We start from the raw sequence: 22,774 nt of genomic DNA on the forward strand, positions 1-22,774 counted from the left end.
GATGTGCCAGTGATAGCTGTGTGTGTGTGTGTGTGCATGTTTTACTATACTTGTGAGTACCAGAAGTCTTCACAAGAATAGTAAACCAACAAAAATTCTGAATAGTGAGGACATTTTGCCAGTCCTCACTTGTAAAAAGGCTATTTTAGGCTTAGGGGTTAGGTTTAGGCTTAGGGGTTAAGGTTAGGGTAAGGGTTAGGTTTAGGGAAAATAGTATTTTGAATGGGAATCAATTGTTGGTCCCTAAAAAGTCCTCACAAGTATAGTAAGACATAGCTGTGTGTGTGTGTGTGTGTGTGTGTGTGTATGTTTTTTCAATCATACTCTCATAACTAATGTCCACGTAGATGGTCTGAGACATATTTCCATTCTATAAACATTGTGTGTGTGTGTAGTCATACTCAGCACAGTGATGTCAGCGTAGGCCTCCTGTGGGGGGTCTGTGTACAGCTGGCACACGTATCTCCCCTCGTCAGACAGGGTCACGTTGGACAGAGACACCCGCAGCTCATTGTCCGAGAAGTTGACCAGCTGGAAGCGGGCATCTTTCAGGGCTGAAGGGTCAAAGAAAGAGAGATAGGGAGAGAAAAAGGGAGAGAGAGAGAGAGAAGGGGGGGTAGGTCAAAAGAGAGTGTCATTGTTTATGCCTTGACTATGAAAATGACTGTCGACCTACTAGGTGAGAGTATACAGTAAGTGTGTATCTTTGTGTGGAGTTCCAGGTGGAGTTTCAAGAGTTAAAGTATGGAGGTAAAGTCTACAGACACGTGGTCGCCACATGCTCACTCCCACAATTCTGACTCTAGTCCATCACATCCAGCAAACCTTGCTTGCCCCCTATGGAGAAAGCTCTCGTAGAGGGATGCCGACCAAACCAAACAACAAACGCCAGTCCTAACTTTGAGGACTTTGTATCTAGCTCAGGGTCCCTCACCTAATTAGAACAGCAGTCTGTGTTGAATGACACACACACACACAAGCTCGCAGACTAATGAGCAGGCCATTAGTGGTTCGTTTTGCCTTGCGAACGCGATGGAGAATGCCAACGTCTGGTTAAGATGAAAGCTTCCCCCCACCAACCCCAACAGATCGACAGCGACCATTTACTGCTCTCTGTGTCGTCTTCCCCTCCCCAAGCCACGTTTATTCTCACCCACAGCAGCCCAGTTCAAAGGAGCAAAACGAACAACAAAAAAGAGGTAGCGTGAATAAATACATAAATAAATGGAAACAAATAGCAAAATGATCTGGCATCATTATATAGTTTGCAGCGGCGGGCACATGAAAGGCAGGGTTGTGATGGCGATGGAGGATGGGGGGATGAAGCTGATTGTTCTTGGTTCCAGCTGGTTAGCCGTGCTCTTTTGCTTTTATTCGAAAATAGATATAAAGCGAGAGAGCAAGCAAGGGAAAAAGAGGAGGAGAGAAAAAGTGGCTGTCAGTCAAACGTGAGGATTTACAGTCGGAAGTTTACATACACTTAGGTTGGAGTCATTCAAACTTGTTTTTCAACTACTCCACAAATTTCTTGTTAACAAACTATAGTTTTGGCAAGTCGGTTAGGACATCTACTTTGTGCACGACACAAGTAATTTTTCCAACAATTGTTTACTGACAGATTATTTCACTTATAATTCACTGTATCACAATTCCAGTGGGGTCAGAAGTTTACATACACTAAGTTGACTGTGCCTTTAAACAGCTTGGAAAATTACAGAAATGATGTCATGGCTTTAGAAGCTTCTGATAGGCTAATTGACATAATTTGAGTCAATTGGAGGTGTACCTGTGGATGTATTTCAAGGCCTACCTTCAAACTCAGTGCATCTTTGCTTGACATCATGGGAAAATCAAAAGAAATCAGCCAAGACCTCAGAATTTTTTTTTAGACCTCCACATGTCTGGTTCATCCTTGGGAGCAATTTCCAAACGCCTGAAGGTACCACGTTCATCTGTACAAACAATATTATGCAAGTATAAACATCATGGGACCACAGAGCCGTCATACCGCTCAGGAAGGAGACGCGTTCTGTCTCCTAGAGATTAACGTACCTTGGTGCGAAAAGTGCAAATTAATCCCAGAACAACAGCAAAGGACCTTGTGAAGATGCTGGAGGAAACAGGTACAAAAGTATCTATATCCACAGTAAAACGAGTCCTATATCGACATAACCTGAAAGGCCGCTCAGCAAGGAAGAAGCCACTGCTCCAAAACCACCATAAAAAAGCCAGACTACAGTTTGCAACTGCACATGGGGACAAAGATCGTACTTTTTGGAGAAATGTCCTCTGGTCTGATGAAACAAAAATAGAACTGTTTGGCCATAATGACCATCGTTATGTTTGGAGGAAAAAGGGGGTTGCTTGCAAGCCGAAAAACACTATCCCAACCGTGAAGCACAGGGGTGGCAGCATTATGCTGTGGGGGTGCTTTGCTGCAAGAGGGACTGGTGCACTTCAGAAAATAGATGGCATCATGAGGAAGGAAAATTATGTGGATATATTGAAGCAACATCTCAAGACATCAGTCAGGAAGTTAAAGCTTGGTCGCAAATGGGTCTTCCAAATGGACAACGACCCCAAGCATACTTCCAAAGTTGTGGCAAAATGGCTTAAGGACAACAAAGTCAAGGTATTAGAGTGGCCATCACACAGCCCTGACCTCAATCCTATAGAGGAGGCCTACAAACCTGACTCAGTTACACCAGCTCTGTCAGGAGGAATGGGCCAAAATTCACCCAACTTATTGTGGGAAGCTTGTGGAAGGCTACCCGAAACATTTGACCCAATGCTACCAAATACTAATTGAGTGTATAACTTCTGACCCACTGGGAATGTGATGAAAGAAATAAAAGCTGAAATAAATCATTCTCTCTACTATTATTCTGACACTCGACATTCTTAAAATAAAGTGGCGATCCTAACTGACCTAAGATAGGGAATTTGTACTAGGATTAAATGTCCGGAATTGTGAAAAACTGAGTTTAAATGTATTTGGCTAAGGTGTATGTAAACTTCCGACTTCAACTGTATATATACGCAACATGCAACAATTTCAAATATTTCACTGAGTTACAGCTCACATAAGGACATCAGTCAAATGAAATAAATTAATCAGGCCCTAATCTATGGATTTCAAATGACTGGGAATACAGATACGCAGCTGTTGGTCACAGATACCTTTAAAAAAAAGTAGGGGCATGGATCAGAAAACCAGTCAGTATCTGGGATCAGAAAACCAGTCAGTATCTGGTGTGACCACCATTTGCCTCATGCAGCGCAACACATCTCCTTCGCATAGAGTTGATCAGGTTGTTGATTGTGGCATATGGAATGTTGTCCCACTCCTCTTCAATGGCTGTGCGAAGTTGCTGAATATTTGCGGGAGCTGGAACATGTTGTCGTACACATTGATCCAGAGCATTCCAAACATGCTCAATGGGTGACATGTCTGGTGAGTATGCAGGCCATGGAAGAACTGGGACATTTTAAGCTTCCAGGAATTGTGTACAGATTCTTGCGACATGGGGTCTTGCAATATCATGCTGAAACATAAGGTGAAGGCGGCGGATGACTGGCACAACAATGGGCCTCAGGATCTCGTCACTGTATCTCTGTGCATTCAAATTGCCATCGATAAAATGCAATTGTGTTTGTTGTCCATAGCTTATGCCTGCCCATACCTTAACCCCACTGCCACCACGGGGCACTCTGTTCACAACGTTGACATCAGCAAACCACTAGCCCACACGATGCCATACACGCTGTCTGCCATCTGCCGAGTACAGATAAACCGGGATTCATCCGTGAAGAGCACACTTCTCCAGCGTGCCAGTGGCCATCGAAGGTGAGCATTTGCCCACTGAAGTCGGTTACGACGCCAAACTGCAGTCAGGTCAAGACCCTGGTGAGGACGACGCAAATGAGCTTCCCTGAGACGGTTTCTGACAGTTTGTGCAGAAATTCTACGGTTGTGCAAACCCACAGTTTCATCAGCTGTCCGGGTGGCTGATCTCAGAAGATCCTGTTGGTGAAAAAGCCGGATGTGGAGGTCCTGGGCTGGTGTGATTACACGTGGTCTGCGGTTGTGAGGCCGGTTGGACGTACTGACAAATTCTCTAAAATGACATTGTAGGCGGCTTCTGGTAGAGAAATGAACATTCAATTCTCTGGGCACAGCGCTGGTGGACATTCCTGCATACAGCATGCCAATTGCACACTCCCTCAAATATCTGTGGCGTTGTGTTGTGTGACAAAACTACACATTTTAGAGTGGCCTTTTGTTGTCCCCAGCACAAGGTGCACCTGTGTAATAATCATGCTGCTTAATCAGCTTCTTGATATGCCACACCTGTCAGGTGGATGGATTATCTTGGTAAAGGAGAAATGAGCACTAACAGGGATGTAAATGAATTTGTGCACAACATTCTTTAGAAATAAGCTTTTTGTACATTTGAAACATTTCCGGGACCTTTTATTTCAGCTCATGAAACATGGGACCAACACTTTACATGTTGCTTTTATATTTTTGTTCAGTATAATTAATCAAAGGAGGAGATTAAGTATTCTCTCTGGTTCTGCTTCACTGGAGGATCCCCGGAGTGGAGAGAGCCGTCCACCATTGTCCCCCTCGGGTTGATCCTCTATACCTTCCCGATGACCCTCCTCTCAGCACCTCGGAGTAGCCACGTGCCCCCTCATCAGGAAACCCAATCTTGATTACACTCGCCTCCCCCTACTCCCATAAGGTCAAGCCACATGGTGCAAAAGGAGTGCAAAGTTGCGGGGGTAGGGGGTTAAAACCTGTTTTCGTGCCAACTCATCGCTAATGTCTTTGATCCTGTTGCCAGGGTAGTGCTCTTCGAATATCAGAGATAACTACAAACAGAGAGAAACGGAATAGCTAACAAGTGTGTGAATTCAGAGTAAGAACTTAAAAGATAACATTGTTCAAAGGAGATTTTTAGCATGTGGGATTTAAGTCAAATCAAAACATAACTTCTCACCGTTCAGTTACATTTTGCAAAGGCATTCTGGTGTCCCAACTTCCTAACTCAATGACTTTCATTATTTCTTGATAAGTTGCTTAACTATGCTACTTTTAAACGCTAACCGCTAGCTTTAGCGCTCATATAGTCGCTGGCTGGAAAGCAGGGTTAGGCCTGTCAGTGTGAATGGCAGCCAGAGGCTGCAATTCATTGATTGGAAGAATGTGCTGGGATTAACACACTCCAATGAGAGGCGTCACGGCCAAGCCGCTGGTAATCTGTTGTGTGACTCAGCGCTAGGTGGAAACCAATGGGCATGATTAAAGCGTTATGAAAACACTGATAATGTTCATAATGGCACTAAAGTCTGGTGTACTGGGGGTATTCGAGGACTGAAGTACAGTCTAGTCTACAGACCTGGTAAGGAAGGACATGCTTTGTGGGAACCTTTAGCTAACGAACTGGAACGGTCATTGTATACAGTAGCATAGCCTTCACAGGGCACTTGACCTCCATTGTGAAATGCCAGGGCTTGCTGATGTTTTGTGTGAATAGTCCGAGACTGTGGAGGGGAAAGCAGTCATCAGCAAATACCCGAGCTGACCATCACATTCTTTGGAGGTATGGATACAGTATGTGAAATAATTTTGGTATTTGAAAAATGGTCTCCAGTCCATTGTGGTATCCTGTATGCTCAATGCATACCTTTCATACATTGCCTCCTTTACCATGCTATACCTTGGTGTGATAATCTTATGTAAGTGTACACCTATATTAACAACACAGATGTGGCTTTGGCCAAAAAACAGAGAGAATTGGAGGTGGTGAAAAACTGAACACTGATCCATTTTTGGACAGGACAACAGTGTTAGCGCTTGACAACACAAAATCTCTGTGTCCAACAGGAAACATGGCCTTTCTCTAGTGCAGTGGTGTTGTTCCTGGACACAAGCATGGCCATGTTGTGAGGGTTCAGTGGCCCGCCATGTCCCCGTTACGGCACAACAATGGTGCCTGCCCGCGACATCCAGCTCACCACGGGGGAGCCCGGGAATGGACACGCAGCGTGTCCCCACTAGCCCCTGCCGCGGCAGTGCTGTCCAATGGGGTGAGTTCCAGGAAAACAAAGGCACTAGTAGTGGAAAGCAATTCCACTAAAGAAAACTAACTGAAAAATAAAGCATTTCGATGTTGTTTTGTTCTTTCATTTCCATTAGTTTGGCAGAGGGTTTCTCAGATAATGTACTTCTTGGAAGGTACAAACACAGGGGGAGACAGAAGTGGGCAAGAAAAGGCAATGACAACACAGTAAAAAACAAGTGTGGAGAGACACCGGTGAGGCAACAAACACTTGATCAAAACAATATGTGGGAATATGATTCACAGTGGCAAGGAACAGGGACAAAAACAGACACAAAGAAGAACAAGGACAAGGAAACAATGGGAAATAGCCCAGTCACACAGCAGGGTTGGAAACTGCGGTACATTTCAGACAGAATAATAGATATGGGCGGTAAAGAATAGGCAAGCAGGCAGCTTCGCAAACAATTGAATTCCTTTGCAGTAATGTCAAAGCTTGCCTGGCAAGGTATTTCTGAGGTATCCCCTTCTTCTTTGGGTTCAGATGTGCTACAACATGGAGGATGACCCCTCTCTCTTTCTCTTTTTCCACCTCTCTCTCTCTCTCTCTCTCTCTCTCTCTCTCTCTCTCTCTCTCTCTCTCGCCTTCCCTTATCATGAGTTGGGCTGAGGAGAGACGGAGCAATTCTGACAATCGTAATTGCCATTGAAGCTAGCCTGCCGGGAGGATTTCGGTAACAATAATGAAAACAAAGTGGTGGGGGGGGGGGGGGGGGGGGTATCGCCATGCAAGTCTCAAAACACAGCAGTAGACTATTCCTGCTGATTCAAACTTGAATACAGTAGCTATAGGAGTTTCAAAACTAGCACATTTATTTTATGTAACACACACACACAAGGCAGAGACTTGGAGGAACATTTGTACTGTATACGTTTCATTTCTATGGTGGTCTTGAATTAGATTGTGAAAACCAAAGTCAATGTTCTTCATACAGCCTCTCTACAACCAAAAAAACAGCCTCTCTATGAAAATGAATGACAGCTTTCTTCAAAATAAAACTGATTCACTGTTCACATTGCAAGAGTATTCAAAAAACATAATTGGTTTTGGAGGGTATTGCATCCCTCAATTCGGCTCTTTTGTTATTTACCTCGTATCAGAAGGCCCCAAGCCATCTCATGAATAAAGTGATCCTACTTAGGTATGAAATAGTATGAAATAATAAAACAGAGGACTTTCTGTCCAAGATTTCTAATTCATTTGCCTGGGTCAGATCAACGTGGACAATGGCGTTTTTTTTTTATGCCACTCATTTCCATTGGCGAGGGGTAGACAGTCGCCTAAAGTGGTGCTGAATATACATTGCTTATTTTGGTGTTATCACAAACAGCCAAAGGTCCGTTCGGTGGGGCTCAAAAGGCTGCACAAACACACTCAGCCAAATCCATTGAGTCCTGGCAATCTCTGCATTGAAATGAAGCTGACTGTAAACACAAAAGGGGTGAAAATCAACTCCAATTGATAACAGAGCGAAAAAATATATAAAGATGAGATCAACTAAACCTTTGATGGCTGCAATGGGTTATTCCTTTCTTCCATCTTTCTCCCTTCTCTCCCTCTCTCTTTCTATATCATTTGCGTATTTTCTCCCTAGTTTCATCGAGGAGGGCTGGCTCCAGCTTCTTGGCGACGAGCTTCTGGCTTCTTCCTAAGTGGCGGCAATCAATTCTGATTAGTGGGCCCGGCTACTTTTTGAGAGGAGCCCATTAAAGTTTTATTAAGGAGCGAGCGAGGGAGAGGTAAGTGGGGGAGGGTAATTTGGCTCCTCTGACAGACCCCCACCACACACATACACGCACATGCAGACACGCTACACACGCACACTTCAAGCGTTGTAGAAAAGGGAATCTTGGCGCCCAACCCTCCTCTTGTCCCAAGGCCCTTTAGCTGGTTCCATACGGTTTTCTAACCTTTTAGTGATAAAGAGAGCGGCGGAGAGATTAGAGAGGATGAACTTCTTGGCTTGGCTGCTGCCGTCCCCTTAATGGCCGGGTCAGTGCCTTGAAAAACCAGAGGAGATGGAGGTGAGGTTCTCATTAAGAGATTGGGAGCTGTGGTGGTGAAGGTAAGGTAAAGGTGTCCTTTGGTAATGCAGAGGCTGCTTTCAGACAGGTACCATGCAGGGCCCAGCGGACTCCTCACACACCCGCGCTCCCTGGATTTCAAAAGAATGGCTGTCCACCCACTGTACAAATCAGATCAAATTGTATTTGTCACATGTGCCAAATACAACAGGTGTAGACCTTACCGTGAAATGCTTCCTTAAAAGCCCTTAACCAACAATGCAGTTCAAGAAATAGAGTTAAGAAAATATTTACTAAATAAACTATAGTAAAAAAAAGAAAGAAAATAACACAATAAAATAACAATACCGAGACTATATACAGGGGGTACCGGTACCGAGTCAATGTGCGGGGATACAGGTTAGTCGAGGTAATTTGTACATGTAGGTAGGGGTAAAGTGACTATGCATAGATAATAAACAGCGAGTATCAGCAGTGTAAATTCAAAGGGGGGTGGGGGTTGACGGGGGGTTGGGGGGATGGAGGGGGACGGAGGAGGTGTCAATGTAAATTGTCCGGGTGACCATTTTAATAATTGTTCAGCAGTCTTATGGCTTGAGGGTAGAAGCTGTTAAGGAGCCTTTTGGACCTAGACTTGGCGCTCCTGTACCGCTTGCTGTGCAGTAGCAGAGAGAACAGTCTATGACTTTGGTGAATGGAGTCTTCAACACTTTTTTGACATCGCCTAGTATATATGTCCTGGATGGCAGGAAGCTTGGCCCCAGTGATGTACTGGGCCGAACGCACTACCCTCTGTAGTGCCTTACGGTCGGATGCCGAGCAGTTGCCAACTTCTTGAGGATCTGGGGACCCATGCCAAATCTTTTCAGTCTTCTGAGGGGGAAAAGGTGTTGTCGTGCCCTCTTCACGACTGCCTTAGTGTGTTTGGACTATGACAGTTTGTTGGTGATGTGGACACCAAGGAACTTGAAACTCTCGACCCGCTCCACTACAGCCCCGTCGATGTGAACGGGGGCATGTTCGGCCCTCCTTTTCCTGTAGTCCACGATCAGCTACTTTGTCTTGCTCACATTGTGGGAGAGGTTGTTGTCCTGGCACCACACTGCCAGGTCTCTGACCTCCTCCCTATAGGCTGTCTCATTGTTGTCTGTGATCAGGCCTACCACTGTTGTGTCGTCAGCAAACTTAATGATGGTGTAGAGATCCTGGTTCGAATCCAGGCTCTGTCATAGCCTGCTGCGACCGGGAGACCCATGGGGCGGCTCACAATTGGCCCAGCGTCGTCCAGGGTAGGGGAGGGAATGGCCAGCAGGGATGTAGCTCAGTTGGTAGAGCATGGCGTTTGCAACGCCAGCGTTGTGGGTTCGATTCCCATGGGGGGCCAGTATGAAAAAAAATATATATATAATAATAATGTATGCACTCACTAACTGTAAGTCGCTCTGGATAAGAGCATCTGCTAAATGACTAAAATGTAAAATGTAATGTAAATGTGTTGGAGTCGTGCTTGGCCACGCAGTCGTGGGTGAACAGGGAGTACAGGAGGGGAATAAGCACGCACCCCTGAGGGGCCCTGTGTTGAGGATCAGCGTGGCAGATGTGTTGTTGCCTACCCTTACCACCTGGGGGCGGCCCATCATGAATTCCAGGATCCAGTTGCAGAGCTTTGTGGGCAGTAGAGTGTTGAACGCTGAGCTGTAGTCAATGAACAGCATTCTCACCTAGGTGTTCCTTTTGTCCAGGTGGGAAAGGGCAGTGTGGAGTATCAGGTGTCTGCCTCTTCATTGTGAATGCCAGGGCAAAAGCATGTGTGTGCCTCTTAACTCGCTGTGTGTGCCTACAGTATAAAAGTGTGTGTTTGTGTGTACTCACTTTGTGTGCAGAGGGCTACACCTGGGAGGAGGTCAGGCCCCCTCATCCACACCCGGCTATGACCGCTCCCTTGAAGTGGGGTCACAGGATGTCAATGTCAAAGCTCTCTCCTCTCTTTCTCTCTCTCCTTTTTTTCCCAATATGGATTTTAGTTGGAGGGGCCCAATATGATATTCCAGGGGAGGCTGGTAGCAGAGCAAAGCTATAATTAAGCAGTGCAGCTGCAGTAAAATGCCAGCGTGTTCTCAGGAAAAGATCACAAGAGATCAAGGCTTCCCGTCAGAAGATGAGATGCCCTTGACAGCCAGCTGTGGGCTTGGTATTTGGTGCCCCAGCGAAACAGAAAAACACGAGGCACAATTTATGCATGCGAGGGGGATCTTGAGGACATGGCTGAGTGGCTGTGTATGTGTGTGAGAGAGAGTGTGTGGTGGTGCGAAGGGAGGGAGGGACACAACGTTGGATGCTTCAGAGATAGATGGGAGACCTTCCGAGGACGTGGCTGCTTCTCTGTCTGTGTTTGTGTGAGTGTGTACGCTCATGCCTGAAGTCTCTGAAGTAGACAGAAGGAGGACATTAAGTGTGCGTACATTAGAGCTATACTGTATGTTTGTGGGTGTATTTCCAACCTCTTCAAATTAATGTGTATGCGAGTACTACACTGAACAAAAAAAATTACGCAACATGCAACAATTTCAAAGATTTTACTGAGTTACAGTTCATAAAAGGAAATAAGTCAATTGAAATAAATAAATTAGGCCCTAATCTATGGATTTCACATCTGGGAAAACAGATATGCATCTGTTGGTCACAGATACCTTAAAAAAGACAAAGTGGAGTCGCAATTCAACGGCTCAGACACGAAACCGTTGTGGCAGGGACTCCAGACAATCAAAGGGAAAACCAGCCCCATTGCGGACACCGACGTCTTGCTCCTGGACAAGCTAAACACCTTCTTCGCCTGCTTTGAGGATAACACAGTGCCACTGATGAGGCCTACTCCGAGGACTGCAGGCTCTCGTTCTCCGTGGCCGACGTGAGTAAGAGATTTAAGCATGTTAACCCTCGCAAGGCTGCTGGCCCAGAAGGCATCCCTAGCCGCGTCCTCAGAGCATGCGCAGACCAGCTGGCTGGAGTATTTACGGACATATTCAATCTCTCCCTATCCCAGTCTGCTGTCCCCACTTGCTTCAAGATGTCCACCATTGTTCCTGTACCCAAGCAAAGGTAGCTGAACTAAATTACTATTGCCGCGTAGCACTCACTTCAGTCATCATTAAGTGCTTTGAGAGGCTGGTTAGGGATCATATCATCTCCACCTTACCTGACACCCTGGACCCACTTAAATGTGCATAACGGCCCAATAGATCCATAGACGATGCAATCGCCATCGCACTGCACACTGCCCTATACCATCTCGCCAAAAGGATTACCTATGTAAGAATGCTGTTCATTGACTACAGTTCAGCCTTCAAAACCATAGTACCCTCCAAGCTCATCATTAAGTTCGGGGCCCTGGGTCTGAACCCTGCCCTGTGCAACTAGGTCCTGGACTTCCTGACGGGACCCCCCTCGCCCCCAGGTGGTGAAAGTAGGAAACAACACCTCCACTATGCTGATCCTCAACACAGGGGCCCCACAAGGGTGTGTGCTCAGCCCCCTGCTGTACTCCCTGTTCACCCATGACTGCGTGGCCACACACGCCTCCAACTCAATCATTAAGTTTGCAGACTACATAATAGTAGTAGGCCTGATTACCAACAATAACGAGAAGGTGAGGGCCCTGGCGGAGTGGTGCCAGGAAAATAACCTCTCCCTCAATGTCAACAAAACAAAGGAGCTGATCGTGGACTTCAGGAGACAGCAGAGGGAGCACGCCTCCATCCTCATCGACGGGACCGCAGTGGAGAAGGTGAAAAGCTTCAAGTTCTTCGGCGTACACGTCACTGACAATCTGAAATGGTCCATGCACACAGATAGTGTGGTGAAGAAGGCGCAACAGTGCCTCTTCAACCTGCCTGCCCCACAGCACCCGATGTCACAGGAAGGCCAAAAAGATCATCAAGGACATCAACCACCGAGCCACGTCCTGTTCACCCCGCTATCATCCAGAAGGCGAGGTCAGTACAGGTGCATCAAAGCTGGGACCGAGAGACTGAAAAACAGCTGATATCTCAAGGCCATCAGACTGTTAAATAGCCATCACTAGCCGGCTACTCAACCCTGCACCTTAGAGGTTGTTGCCCTATGTACATAGACATGGAAACACTGGTCACTTTAATAATGGAACACTGGTCACTTTAATAATGTTTACATACATTTACATTTTAGTCATTTAGTAGACGCTCTTATCCAGAGCGACTTACAGTTAGTGAGTGCATACATTTTCATACTGGCCCCCCGTGGGAATCGAACCCACAACCCTGGCGTTGCAAGTGCCATGCTCTACCAACAGAGCTACACAGGGCCCGTAAACATACTGTTTTACTCATTTCATAAGTATATACTGTATTCTACTCTATTCTAGCCAATGCCACTCCGACATTGCTCGTCCTAATATGTATATATTTCTTAACTCCATTCTTTTACATAGAGATTTGTGTGTATTGTTGTGAATTGTTAGATACTACTGCACTGTTGGAGCTAGGAACACAAGCATTTCGCTACACACACAATAACATCTGCCAAATATGTGTATGTGACCAATAACATTTGATTTTATTTGATTTTGAAGCGGACCGAACGATTCTTGTACACTTGATGACAGTATGTGTAAGTGTGTCAGTGTAGACCTACACAGAGTATACCAAACATTAGGGAACACCTTCCTAATACTGAGTTACACCGCATACTTTTGCCATCAGAACAGCCTCAATTCGTTGGGGTATGGACTCTACAAGGTGTCGAAAACATTCCACAGAGATGCTGGCCCATGTTGACTCCAATGCTTCCCACAGTTGTGTTAAGTTGGATGGATGTCCTTTGTGTGGTGGACCATTCTTGATACACACAGGAAACTGTTGAGCATGAAAAACCCAGCAGCGGTGCAGTTCTTGACACAAACTGGTGCGCCTGGCACCTACTACCATACCCCGTTCAAAGGCACTTAAATATTTTGTCTTGCCAATTCACCCTCTGAATGGCACACATACACAACCCATGTCTCAATTGTCTCAAAGCTTAACAATCCTTCTTTATCCTGTTCCTTCCCTTCATCTACAATGATTGAAGTGGATTTAACAAGGGACATCAATAAGGGACCATAGCTTTCACCTGGTCAGTCTATGCCACGGAAAGAGCAGGTGTTCTTAATGTTTTGTATACTCAGTGTAGTAGGCCTATATTTTTTTCTATTTCCAAGGTGTGTGTGTATATATGCTTGTCTCTGTGTGTGTGTGTGTGTGTGTGTGTGTGTGTGTGTGTGTGTGCCTGCCTGAAGTGTACCTATGATAAAAATTACAGACCTCTACATGCTTTGTAAGTAGGAAAACCTGCAAAATCGGCAGTGTATCAAATACTTGTTCTCCCCACTGTATATATTTCCAGGCCACGTGTGTATGCCAGTCTGTGTGTATGTGTGGTACTCACGTCGGACGTCTCTGAAATAGATTGTCTGTCTGTTGGGGTTGAGGAGCTGGATGACCGAGTCATCGTTGTTCTTCACCCGGCAGCTGATGACAGCCACCTCGCCCTCCACCACCGCCACATTGTCCGTCACCAGGTTCTGACTCTGGACTACAGGGCACAGACAGAGACACACACTCGTCATTACAACTGGCAGGCTGTGTGCAGTATAGTTTTTCACACCACTGAGCCAAACCAAGCCAAGCCAAACCGAGCTGTACTTAACCTGGTTACACATCCACCATAGTTGCTGGAACTGTGCTGGAAAGGTGTGAAAATATCATATCTGAGTGAGCACAATTTGGTTTGCAAACGTGTATGGAATGAAGTTGGTACTACCTTTTGGCATTATTTTTCCTACACCAACATGGTATGTATTATGTATTTGCTTCTTCAAGTGTGTTTGGGATTAACATGGGTAACCGGGATCCCAGGACTGTCCAGGGACCACTCTTCACATTTCCCGAAAAAATAGACCCGGGAAATTACAACATTTTACCCCAATGTCGCACTAATGCAATTCCACACAATACACAAAATGTGCAGCAGCAGATTGGCCCAAAATAAAATACCACATTATCCAAACAGGTTGTCGCATGGAAGCCTTGAGACTAGCGTATTTACGCCATAAATTCAAAGCATACGCATAATTGACACTTACGGAGACTGCACACGAGACCCGAATGCAGTTTAGAGTTCTAATCAGAACTGAAAATTCAATCCCGGTCCGAATCAAGCCCGGTGAGCTGAAAGCACGAGCCCAGGCCTGGTCCGACATCACAGAAATTAAATGCTAGATTTCTAGAAAACAGTAGTCTAAATTGATTTAAATTAGTGTTGAGAACAACGCGGCCGAGGTGGGCGGCAATGGAGTTAGGAGACAAGGAAACAGCCATTGGGCCTCGAAAAATTGCAGAGACAGGAAAACTCACCTTAGTTATGATCAACTGAATGATGAACATATTGGAATAAAGTAGGCTAATGCAGTTGAAGGCATGTATCAAATTATTACTTATACTGAAACTCCCAAAGTCATATACTGTACAACAGTTATACACCTTTCAAGCAATAGTCGTGTATGGTCACCTCGATCACGGTTTCCCAAACTCGTTCCTGGGGCCCCTCCTGCGTGCACATTTTGGTTTTTGCCCTAGCACTACACAGCTGATTCAAATAATGATGAAGTGATTAGCTAAATTGAGGTGAGTGCTAATGATCATCTTTATTCTAGTTTGCTCATATATTAGCTGATAAAAACTTGTTGCTAGCATGTTATACAAGTGGATTTTGCTCTTCACTCGCATAGTAGCCTATCTTACTCCCGACCAAAAGCCTGTGACTTGTCTAATATCAATGTGATATTGTTTCACTGAATCTCTGTCTGTATATTTGGTTATTTGATCTCTGGCTGGACAAGTGGAAGTGGTAGCTCATTTATTTGTTTGCTCATCTATCACTGATCAGAAACATTTAGCCTGCAATAATGTAGCCTAAATCAAGTGTATTATTGATCTATTGACTCATGTAGTAGCCTTAAAAAGAGGCAATTATCCTATCGTCACAGTCCCACTAAAACCCAAAATCCTGACTCCTGTCTCGCATGAAAATTCCTAACTTTATTCTGTAATCCATAGGTTGCATTATCAAAGCACGTCTTACCTACGCATGTCAAAATACCACTATAACATTTCCCCCGCTTCTCTGCACTGTCTCATATTGCTGCCCATATGAGAGCTTCGGTATTGAATTTGTGATCAACAAACGGTATGAGAGTAGATATGGATATATTTTTTTACAGAGTTGGTCCCCATTAAGATACCTTGATATTTAAACAATATCCTCTCTTCACCGCCCCGTTATTCATGAGCTGATCTGCTATCTGTATAATCATCAACTCGATTTAGCCAAATAGGAGATATTCTGTCATTCGTTGGAGGTTATCTAGCAAGCTTAGCAACTTTGGTCATTTAACTTTTGTTTGACTGCCGTTACAAAGTTTTTACAATTCGACAACGCTATGGCCTGCGCTCTGTGTGTCCTGAGCACGCTCTGTATCGAGATAGCCTAGGACTACTGCTGAAATGCACTGAATTAATTGAGGAACATGATAACGCCCTGAATTTATGAACGGCCAGTTTCGCAACAATGTAATTGCCGATCAAAGTTACTCTATCATTACTAAATATCAGTTTCACTTGCTGTGAAATCTTTACATACTGGCGCAGCCAAGACGGCAATGTGGCGCAGCGACAATCTTATTTTGGGAGAACCCTGAGTGACCATATTTTGGTTTTAAATGCTTTAAAAGGGCACTTCCGTATTATTCACGGTATTGTTTCAGGAAAATATGAATCCCTAGTGTGTGTGTGTGCATGTGTGTTTTATGAGTGAGCTGGTAAAGGTTGCTCCTGATGGCTGACCTCGTGTGTGACCCCAGACTGTATCACAAGCCAATAGAAGACTTCATAAATCAACTGTGGTCTTGCACCTGAAAATCTCCCTGTAAATCTACTACGAAACCAAAAGATGCACATGTACACACTTTAAATGGATTTGAGCTACTTCATTAGAGCGAGAGTGCGAGAGAGAGAGCGAGAGAGAGAGAGAGAGAGAGAGAGAGAGCGAGAGAGCGAGAGAGAGAGAGAGAGAGAGAGAGAGAGAGAGAGAGGGAGAGAGTGTCTTTGATTTTCATAATCTCCTAGATACATCTCTTGCCTCCTGGATGCGTATCTTCAATAAATAATAATACAAAATAAAAACTCTATTCTATATTTATTGTTCCCTCCCCTAGGAGCTATTAAGGGGAACCTGAATGGACCTGCAACACATCAAATGCTAATTTGCATGTCTAGTTGTCAGGGGAAGAAAGCAATCGCCAGGATAGACAAACACGATTTAAATCAGCCTGCCAAATAACAGCCCTGAAAATGAACCTCGCCATAAAAAGGCACACTCCCCACTTGTAAGAAGCGAATTCAGCCTACTTTTCAATAAGGAAAGCCGTTATTGGATATATGCTAATATGCTATGGTAACATGCTAGGCTAATATGATATGCTAATATGCTACACAAACACTATGTTTCTTCAGGATAAAGGTTATCCTGCCGAAGGTTAAACATGGAAGGTAACTAGTGCAGCGGGTGTTGCCGTGGCGATGCTGCTAAATTTAGTCTCCTACTACAGTGGGCTAGGAGTTCAAACCATGGGATGTGTTCATTCAGTTATTTGTTCTTCCTCTGGTGAACAAACACTTGAACACAAGTCGTGAGGGGGAATACTTACGAGGGAACATGCTCATTAATGACAACAACAAACGTACACAGACGTCACCCAGAAAATGTCAACCGTATCGAGTCACTACCAACAGCTAGCCTAATCTGGATTGCAAATTTACTTAAAGCCGCAGTCTTTTTGTTTAGATTTTTAAATCATAACTGTAAGCCTAATAAATCACTGTGTGTTTATTTCATGAAAATAACTCCAAATATACACTACATATACAAAAGTATGCGGACACCACTTCAAATTAGTGGATTCGGCTATTTCAGTCACATCCGTTGCTGACAGGTGCATAAAATCGAGCACACAGCCATGCGATCTCCATAGACAAACATTGGCAGTAGACTGGCCTTACTGAAGAGCTCACTGACTTTCAACGTGGCATTGTCATAGGATGCCACCTTTCCAACAAGTCACATTTCTGCCCTGCTAGAGCTGCCCTGGTCAACTGTAAGAGCTGTTATTGTAAAGTGGAAACATCTAGGAGCAACAACAGCTCAGCCGCGAAGTGGTAGGCCACACAAGCTCACAGAACAGGACCGCCGAGTGCTGAAGCAGGTAGCATGTAAAAATGGTCTGCAACATTCACTACCGAGTTCCAAACTGCCTCTGGAAGCAACGTCAGCACAAGAACTGTTCGTCGAGAGCTTCATGAAATGGGTTTCATTGGCCGAGCAGCCGCACACAAGCCTAAGATCACCATGCGCAATGCCAAGCGTCGGCTGGAGTGGTGTAAAGCTTGCCGCTATTGGACTCGAGAGCAGTGGAAACGCGTTCTCTGGAGTGATGAATCACGCTTCACCATCTGGCAGTCCGGGTTTGGCGGATGCCAGGAGAACGCTACCTGCCCCAATGCATAGTGTCAACTGTAAAGTTTGGTGGAGGAGGAATAATGGTCTAGGACTGTTTTTCATGGTTCGGGCTAGGCCTCTTAGTTCCAGTGAAGGGAAATCTTAACGCTACAGCATACAGTGAAATTCTAGCCGATTCTGTGCATCCAACTTTGTGGCAACAGTTTGGGGAAGGCCCTGTCCTGTTTCAGCATGAAAATGCTCCCGTGCACAAAGCGAAGTTCATACAGAAATAGTTTGTCGAGATCGGTGTGGAAGAATTTCACTGGCCTGCAGAGCCCTGACCTCAACCCCATCAAACACCTTTGGGATGAATTGGAACGCCGACTGCGAGCCAGGCCTAATCCTCAACATCAGTGCCTGACCTCACTAATGCTCTTGTGGCTGAATGGAAGCAGGTCACTGCAGCAATGTTCTAACATCTAGTGGAAAGCCTTCCCAGAAGGATGGAGGCTGTTATAGCAGCAAAGGGGGACCAACTACATATTAATGCCCATGATTTTAGAATGAGATGTTCGACGAGCAGGTGTCCACCTACTTTTGGTCATGTAGTGTATGTTTTAAATCATTTATTTCCCTTAGCCTCCTTTTGCCATCGAAAGGCTGATCGTGTGGGCGTGTTGATATACACTACCAGTCAAAAGTTTGGATACACCTACTCATTCAAGGGTTTTTCTTTATTTTTACTATTTTTTACATTGTAGAATAATAGTGAAGACATCAAAACTATGAAATAACACATATGGAATCATGTAGTAACCAAAACAGTGTTAAACAAATATATTATATATTTGAGATTCTTCAAAGTAGCCACTCTTTGCCTTGATGACAGCTTTGCACACGCTTGGCATTTTCTCAACCAGCTTCACCTGGAATGCTTTTCCAACAGTCTTGAAGGAGTTCCGACATATGGGAGAGATGTGTGTGGATATTGGATGAGTCTTTAGCAAAAACCTAGCTATACTCATGAAGAGTTGTGGAAAAAGCCTTTCAACTCACCCTGCATGCACCCTGCATGCACCTGACCAGAAAACAGAGGATAAACAGAGATATGGTCTAACAGTACCAGAATGGGCACAGGGACATATGTATCTTACTTGGAGGATGACTATTGTTTCTATGCTTCAATTAATTGATTGAACAACAAAATAAATTAATTCCTTACTGACAGGAATCAAATTAATTATTTGCAAATGGCATCTTGTAAACACAGAACCGAACTAGCATGTGCAACATAACATTAGTTTTCCCTCTCAAGGCTCTCTAAGCTTTGCTGTGGACCCACTTTGCTGTGCATTTGCTTTCTGTGCATGCGTCAACAATCAACAAGGCTTGCCGTCATGCAAGAAAGGATTCATATCGGTGGAATTTGCATAACTTGTTCAAACAGATCTGTGACATTATCTTTGTATGTAATTAGTGGCGTTCAAAAGCGCTAGCACAGAGCATTGATCATTCTGGCCTATATTAAACTTGTCAGATGAGGATGCTCTGTACTTTCAGCAGCACTAGCCTACACTGTGTGTGTGTGTGTGCTCGACTGAACTTGTGTGAGTGTGTTTGTGCACACATTTGAGTGTGTGTGTGTGTGTGTGTGAGAGAGAGAGAGACCCGAGTGTGTCTTCGCTAGTGTGTGGTACATTTCCACGCTCGCCCTGACATGAGAGAGAGAGCACCAGCGGCTGGGAGAAGCCCACATGCGGTGCAAGTCACTGACAGCTGGCTGAAGGCTGGAGCACACCGCTGGATTGGAAAGGTCATCGTGCCCTCGTCATTGGCCCTGTTCTCTCTGTAGATGGGAGCGTAGAGGGTCCGGCAGCCAGGGCCGGTACTAGCCCCCCCAGTACACCCTCTGCAAGTTCGATCAGAGAAAATAGCACCGGTGTCAAATTAGTATTGACCATGGGAGTTGCGTACAGAATGGGCTCTTGAGCTAGCTAGCTAGCTAGCTAGTACACAGCAGGCTATTGACAGACGCAGTGAGGAGCTCTTATTGTGCCACCCTCTTTGTTGAACTGTACCCTGTTAATGCTAACTGCCTATAAGTAAGTAATGTTGCTAGAATGTTATTGGAATGTTATTGGAGTGCTTGTAGAGCACTTTACCCTGTTAATATGCACAAGGCTGGTGTCCTACCTTGAGATTAACACTGAACTAACATAATTTATTGGGTGAAAAGCAAGGTTGCCACTGTATTGGTTACATCTATCCAGTTCTGTCAGATTAGTGTTGAAGGGTCTATTTTCCCAGCATTTAACTAGTCCTGTAGCTTGTGCTTACGCTTAGCTTATGTGTCATACTACAGCTAAGGGGACATTTTAGAACAAACAAACAATGCTGTATTTTGACATGGTGAATATGTGAGGTCAACTAGTCATTTCTCACTGAGAGCGTGTTTGATAGTCAGGGTGTATCTAAGCACCCTGGATGATTTGATTCTCATCTGCTGGCATTCTGTGTATGTGTCTGTCTCTCTCTCTCTCTGTGTGTGTGCATGTGTTCATGCACGTGTTTGTGTGTCTGTGTGAGTTTGCTGGTGATCCCGCAAAAACAAGAGGCTCTTTTTATCCTCTCCCTGCGATTTTTCATAATCCAATTCTGCTGTGGACCAGATGAGTGGCAGCGGCCATTGACCCCTTCATCTGTGAGTGGGAGACCCTGTTCAACAGAAATGCATGGTGATGCAGCCCTGCCAAAATCCCTAACCAACCAGTCACTGTCTCATATTCACACACACTGCTTTGATGTAAAGAACCATAGCCTGGTCCCAATCTGTTTGTGCTGTCTTGCCAACTCCTATGTTCAATGTCATGCCAAATCATAGTTGGCTGTACAGCACACACATATCTAGGACCAGACTAAAAGAACCCTGCTTCTACTCAATAATATCAAATGTATTAAGCCTGATTTACACCGTTTAGAAATGGCCTGCTTTTATGATTAGACAAATCTTATTAAATGGAGTAAAGAGGACGTTATAGAGATATTTTATTGCACAGTAATAAAATCAAAGGTTTGATAGTGATGATGCTGAATCATTGAACGATGTCAAGTGGTTTAATTTTCCTCTTAAATACTGAGGATGTTTTAGTATTTGAGATAGCTCGCTCATTCAAAGGGAATGACTAAGAATGATTCCACATCATCTTTGACTTTTACTAAGTAATTTCACTAAGTGGTAATTGTTTGTTCTTGACAGTTATTTTTATTCAAACACTTACGAAACGCTCTTACAAACAATTATGTTACCAGTGAACTGATGCCACCCAGAATCATAAAGCATATTCAAAATACAAAAAGGGCCTAGTGCTTAAGATGTGATTACTCGCCCCGAAGAAAAGTTTGAAGAAGCTTTTGTAGTGGCTAATTAGCAACGACAGCATGGTGTTTTTACATGCAGATTTCGAGACAGTGTTTATAAACTGACCTCCTACGCCTCCATGCTTTGGAGGAGAAAACACCCGAGAAAATCCCTCAAAGGCTATTCTGTGCTGGTCTTCCCTCTCTCCCTCCTTCCCTCCTTCCCTCCTTCCCTCATCACCATCCCCCTCTCCACTCGGAGAGGAGACAGTGGGGATACATTCGCAGTGCATTCCAATAAAGAGAGGGAGAAGAGAAGTACACAAGGAGGGGGAGGCCTGGCCTGTGTGGTGCTAATGACCAGGAAAATGGAGCTCACGTGGGAACTGTCCGTGGATGGATATGTGGATGTAGAGAAGTGGTGCAGAAAAGCATATGAATCAGGGGAGGGATGGGAGGATGTGTGTGTGTGGGGGGAGGGATGGGAGAATGTGTGTGTCAGGGGAGGGATGGGAGGATGTGTGTGTGAGGGGAGGGATGGGAGGATGTGTGCGTGTCTGTGTGTGGGGGGAGGGAGGGATGGGAGGATGTGTGTGTGTCTGTGTGTGTGTGGGGGGAGGGATGGGAGGATGTGTGTGTGAGGGGAGGGATTGGAGGATGTGTGCGTGTCTGTGTGTGTGTGGGGGGAGGGATGGGAGGATGAGTGTGTGTCTGTGTGTGTGTGGAGGGAGGGATGGGAGGATGTGTGGGAGGGGAGGGGGGTGGTAGCACAGTGATTAATGCGTCAGAGAGGCAGTGGTGGCCTGGGCGCGCTATCAGAGGGCCCGCTATTATGCTCTCTCATTTGGAAATCTCTTTCCGGGAGGAGAGAGAGGGAGGGAGGCAGGGAGAGAGAAGGAGGGATGGAGGGGTCACCTCTCCTCCACCCCAAGCCAGATAAACAAAAGCAGGCTGAGACCCTGCAGAAGGGCTGAAGGAGGAGAGAGAGAGATGGAGAGAGAGAACAAGAGGGAGATACAGACAGAGAAAGAGAGAGGTGGGGAGGTAGAGGGCACTGCAGCAGAACACAGGCTATCAGCATCCCTCTTCCCCCCTCCTCCACACTCACTGTTTCTCCTCTTGGTTAGTGGTGTGTGTTAGTGTGTGTGAGAGGGAGAGCGCATGTGTATGTGTATGTACTATGTGGCTCTAGCACCTGGCTGTCTCTCCACAGCCATCTTGTACATGAACACAAAACAAAGCATTCACAAACCTGCTGCTCACTACTATCTAGTCTGGTATGTCTGTTATCTACTGGTGTCTCCATGCCCTTGCGAGGCTTACTTACAATCCACTTTATTTTAATTTATTTCATGAAGATGATGATCATCATCATCTTCAAACAGTGTGCTTTACAACACCTGCAAATCAATCAATTCAGGGAAAAATATAGTGGTTGCATTGGGGTTTACAACAGGCTTTGGAGGTTTCTAGAATAAAGAAATGCAAAGGGCACACAAGTAAATATTGACTGTAATCATTCAAAGACAAAAGCATGTGCGCAATTGTACAGGCATAGCTCTGTGTCGTAGTGTGTGTTTCAAGTTTTATTAGTTGTATATACATGATACACATGGTATACACCGTCCAATGAAATGCTTACTTGCTGGTTCCTTCTCGACAATGCAACAACAATAAGACATAATAAAAGATAA

The 22,774-nt window shown here is 45.0% G+C and overlaps 1 protein-coding gene across 3 annotated transcripts in view; it reads right to left on the reverse strand.

The window, feature by feature from the left end:
- Nucleotides 1-22,774, reverse strand: part of LOC311136638 (cell adhesion molecule 1-like) — a 456,023-nt gene that overhangs the window by 97,859 nt on the left and 335,390 nt on the right. For all 3 annotated transcript variants that reach the window (XM_084170838.1, XM_084170837.1, XM_084170836.1), the window contains 2 exons: nt 13,614-13,760; nt 402-554 (listed from right to left, as the gene is read on the reverse strand). In XM_084170838.1, the coding sequence (XP_084026964.1) occupies nt 402-554; nt 13,614-13,760 (300 nt within the window). The remainder of the gene's footprint in view (nt 1-401; nt 555-13,613; nt 13,761-22,774) is intronic.

Source organism: Coregonus lavaretus (genome assembly GCF_964263955.1).
Source record: "Coregonus lavaretus genome assembly, chromosome: 10".
Taxonomy (NCBI): domain Eukaryota; kingdom Metazoa; phylum Chordata; class Actinopteri; order Salmoniformes; family Salmonidae; genus Coregonus; species Coregonus lavaretus.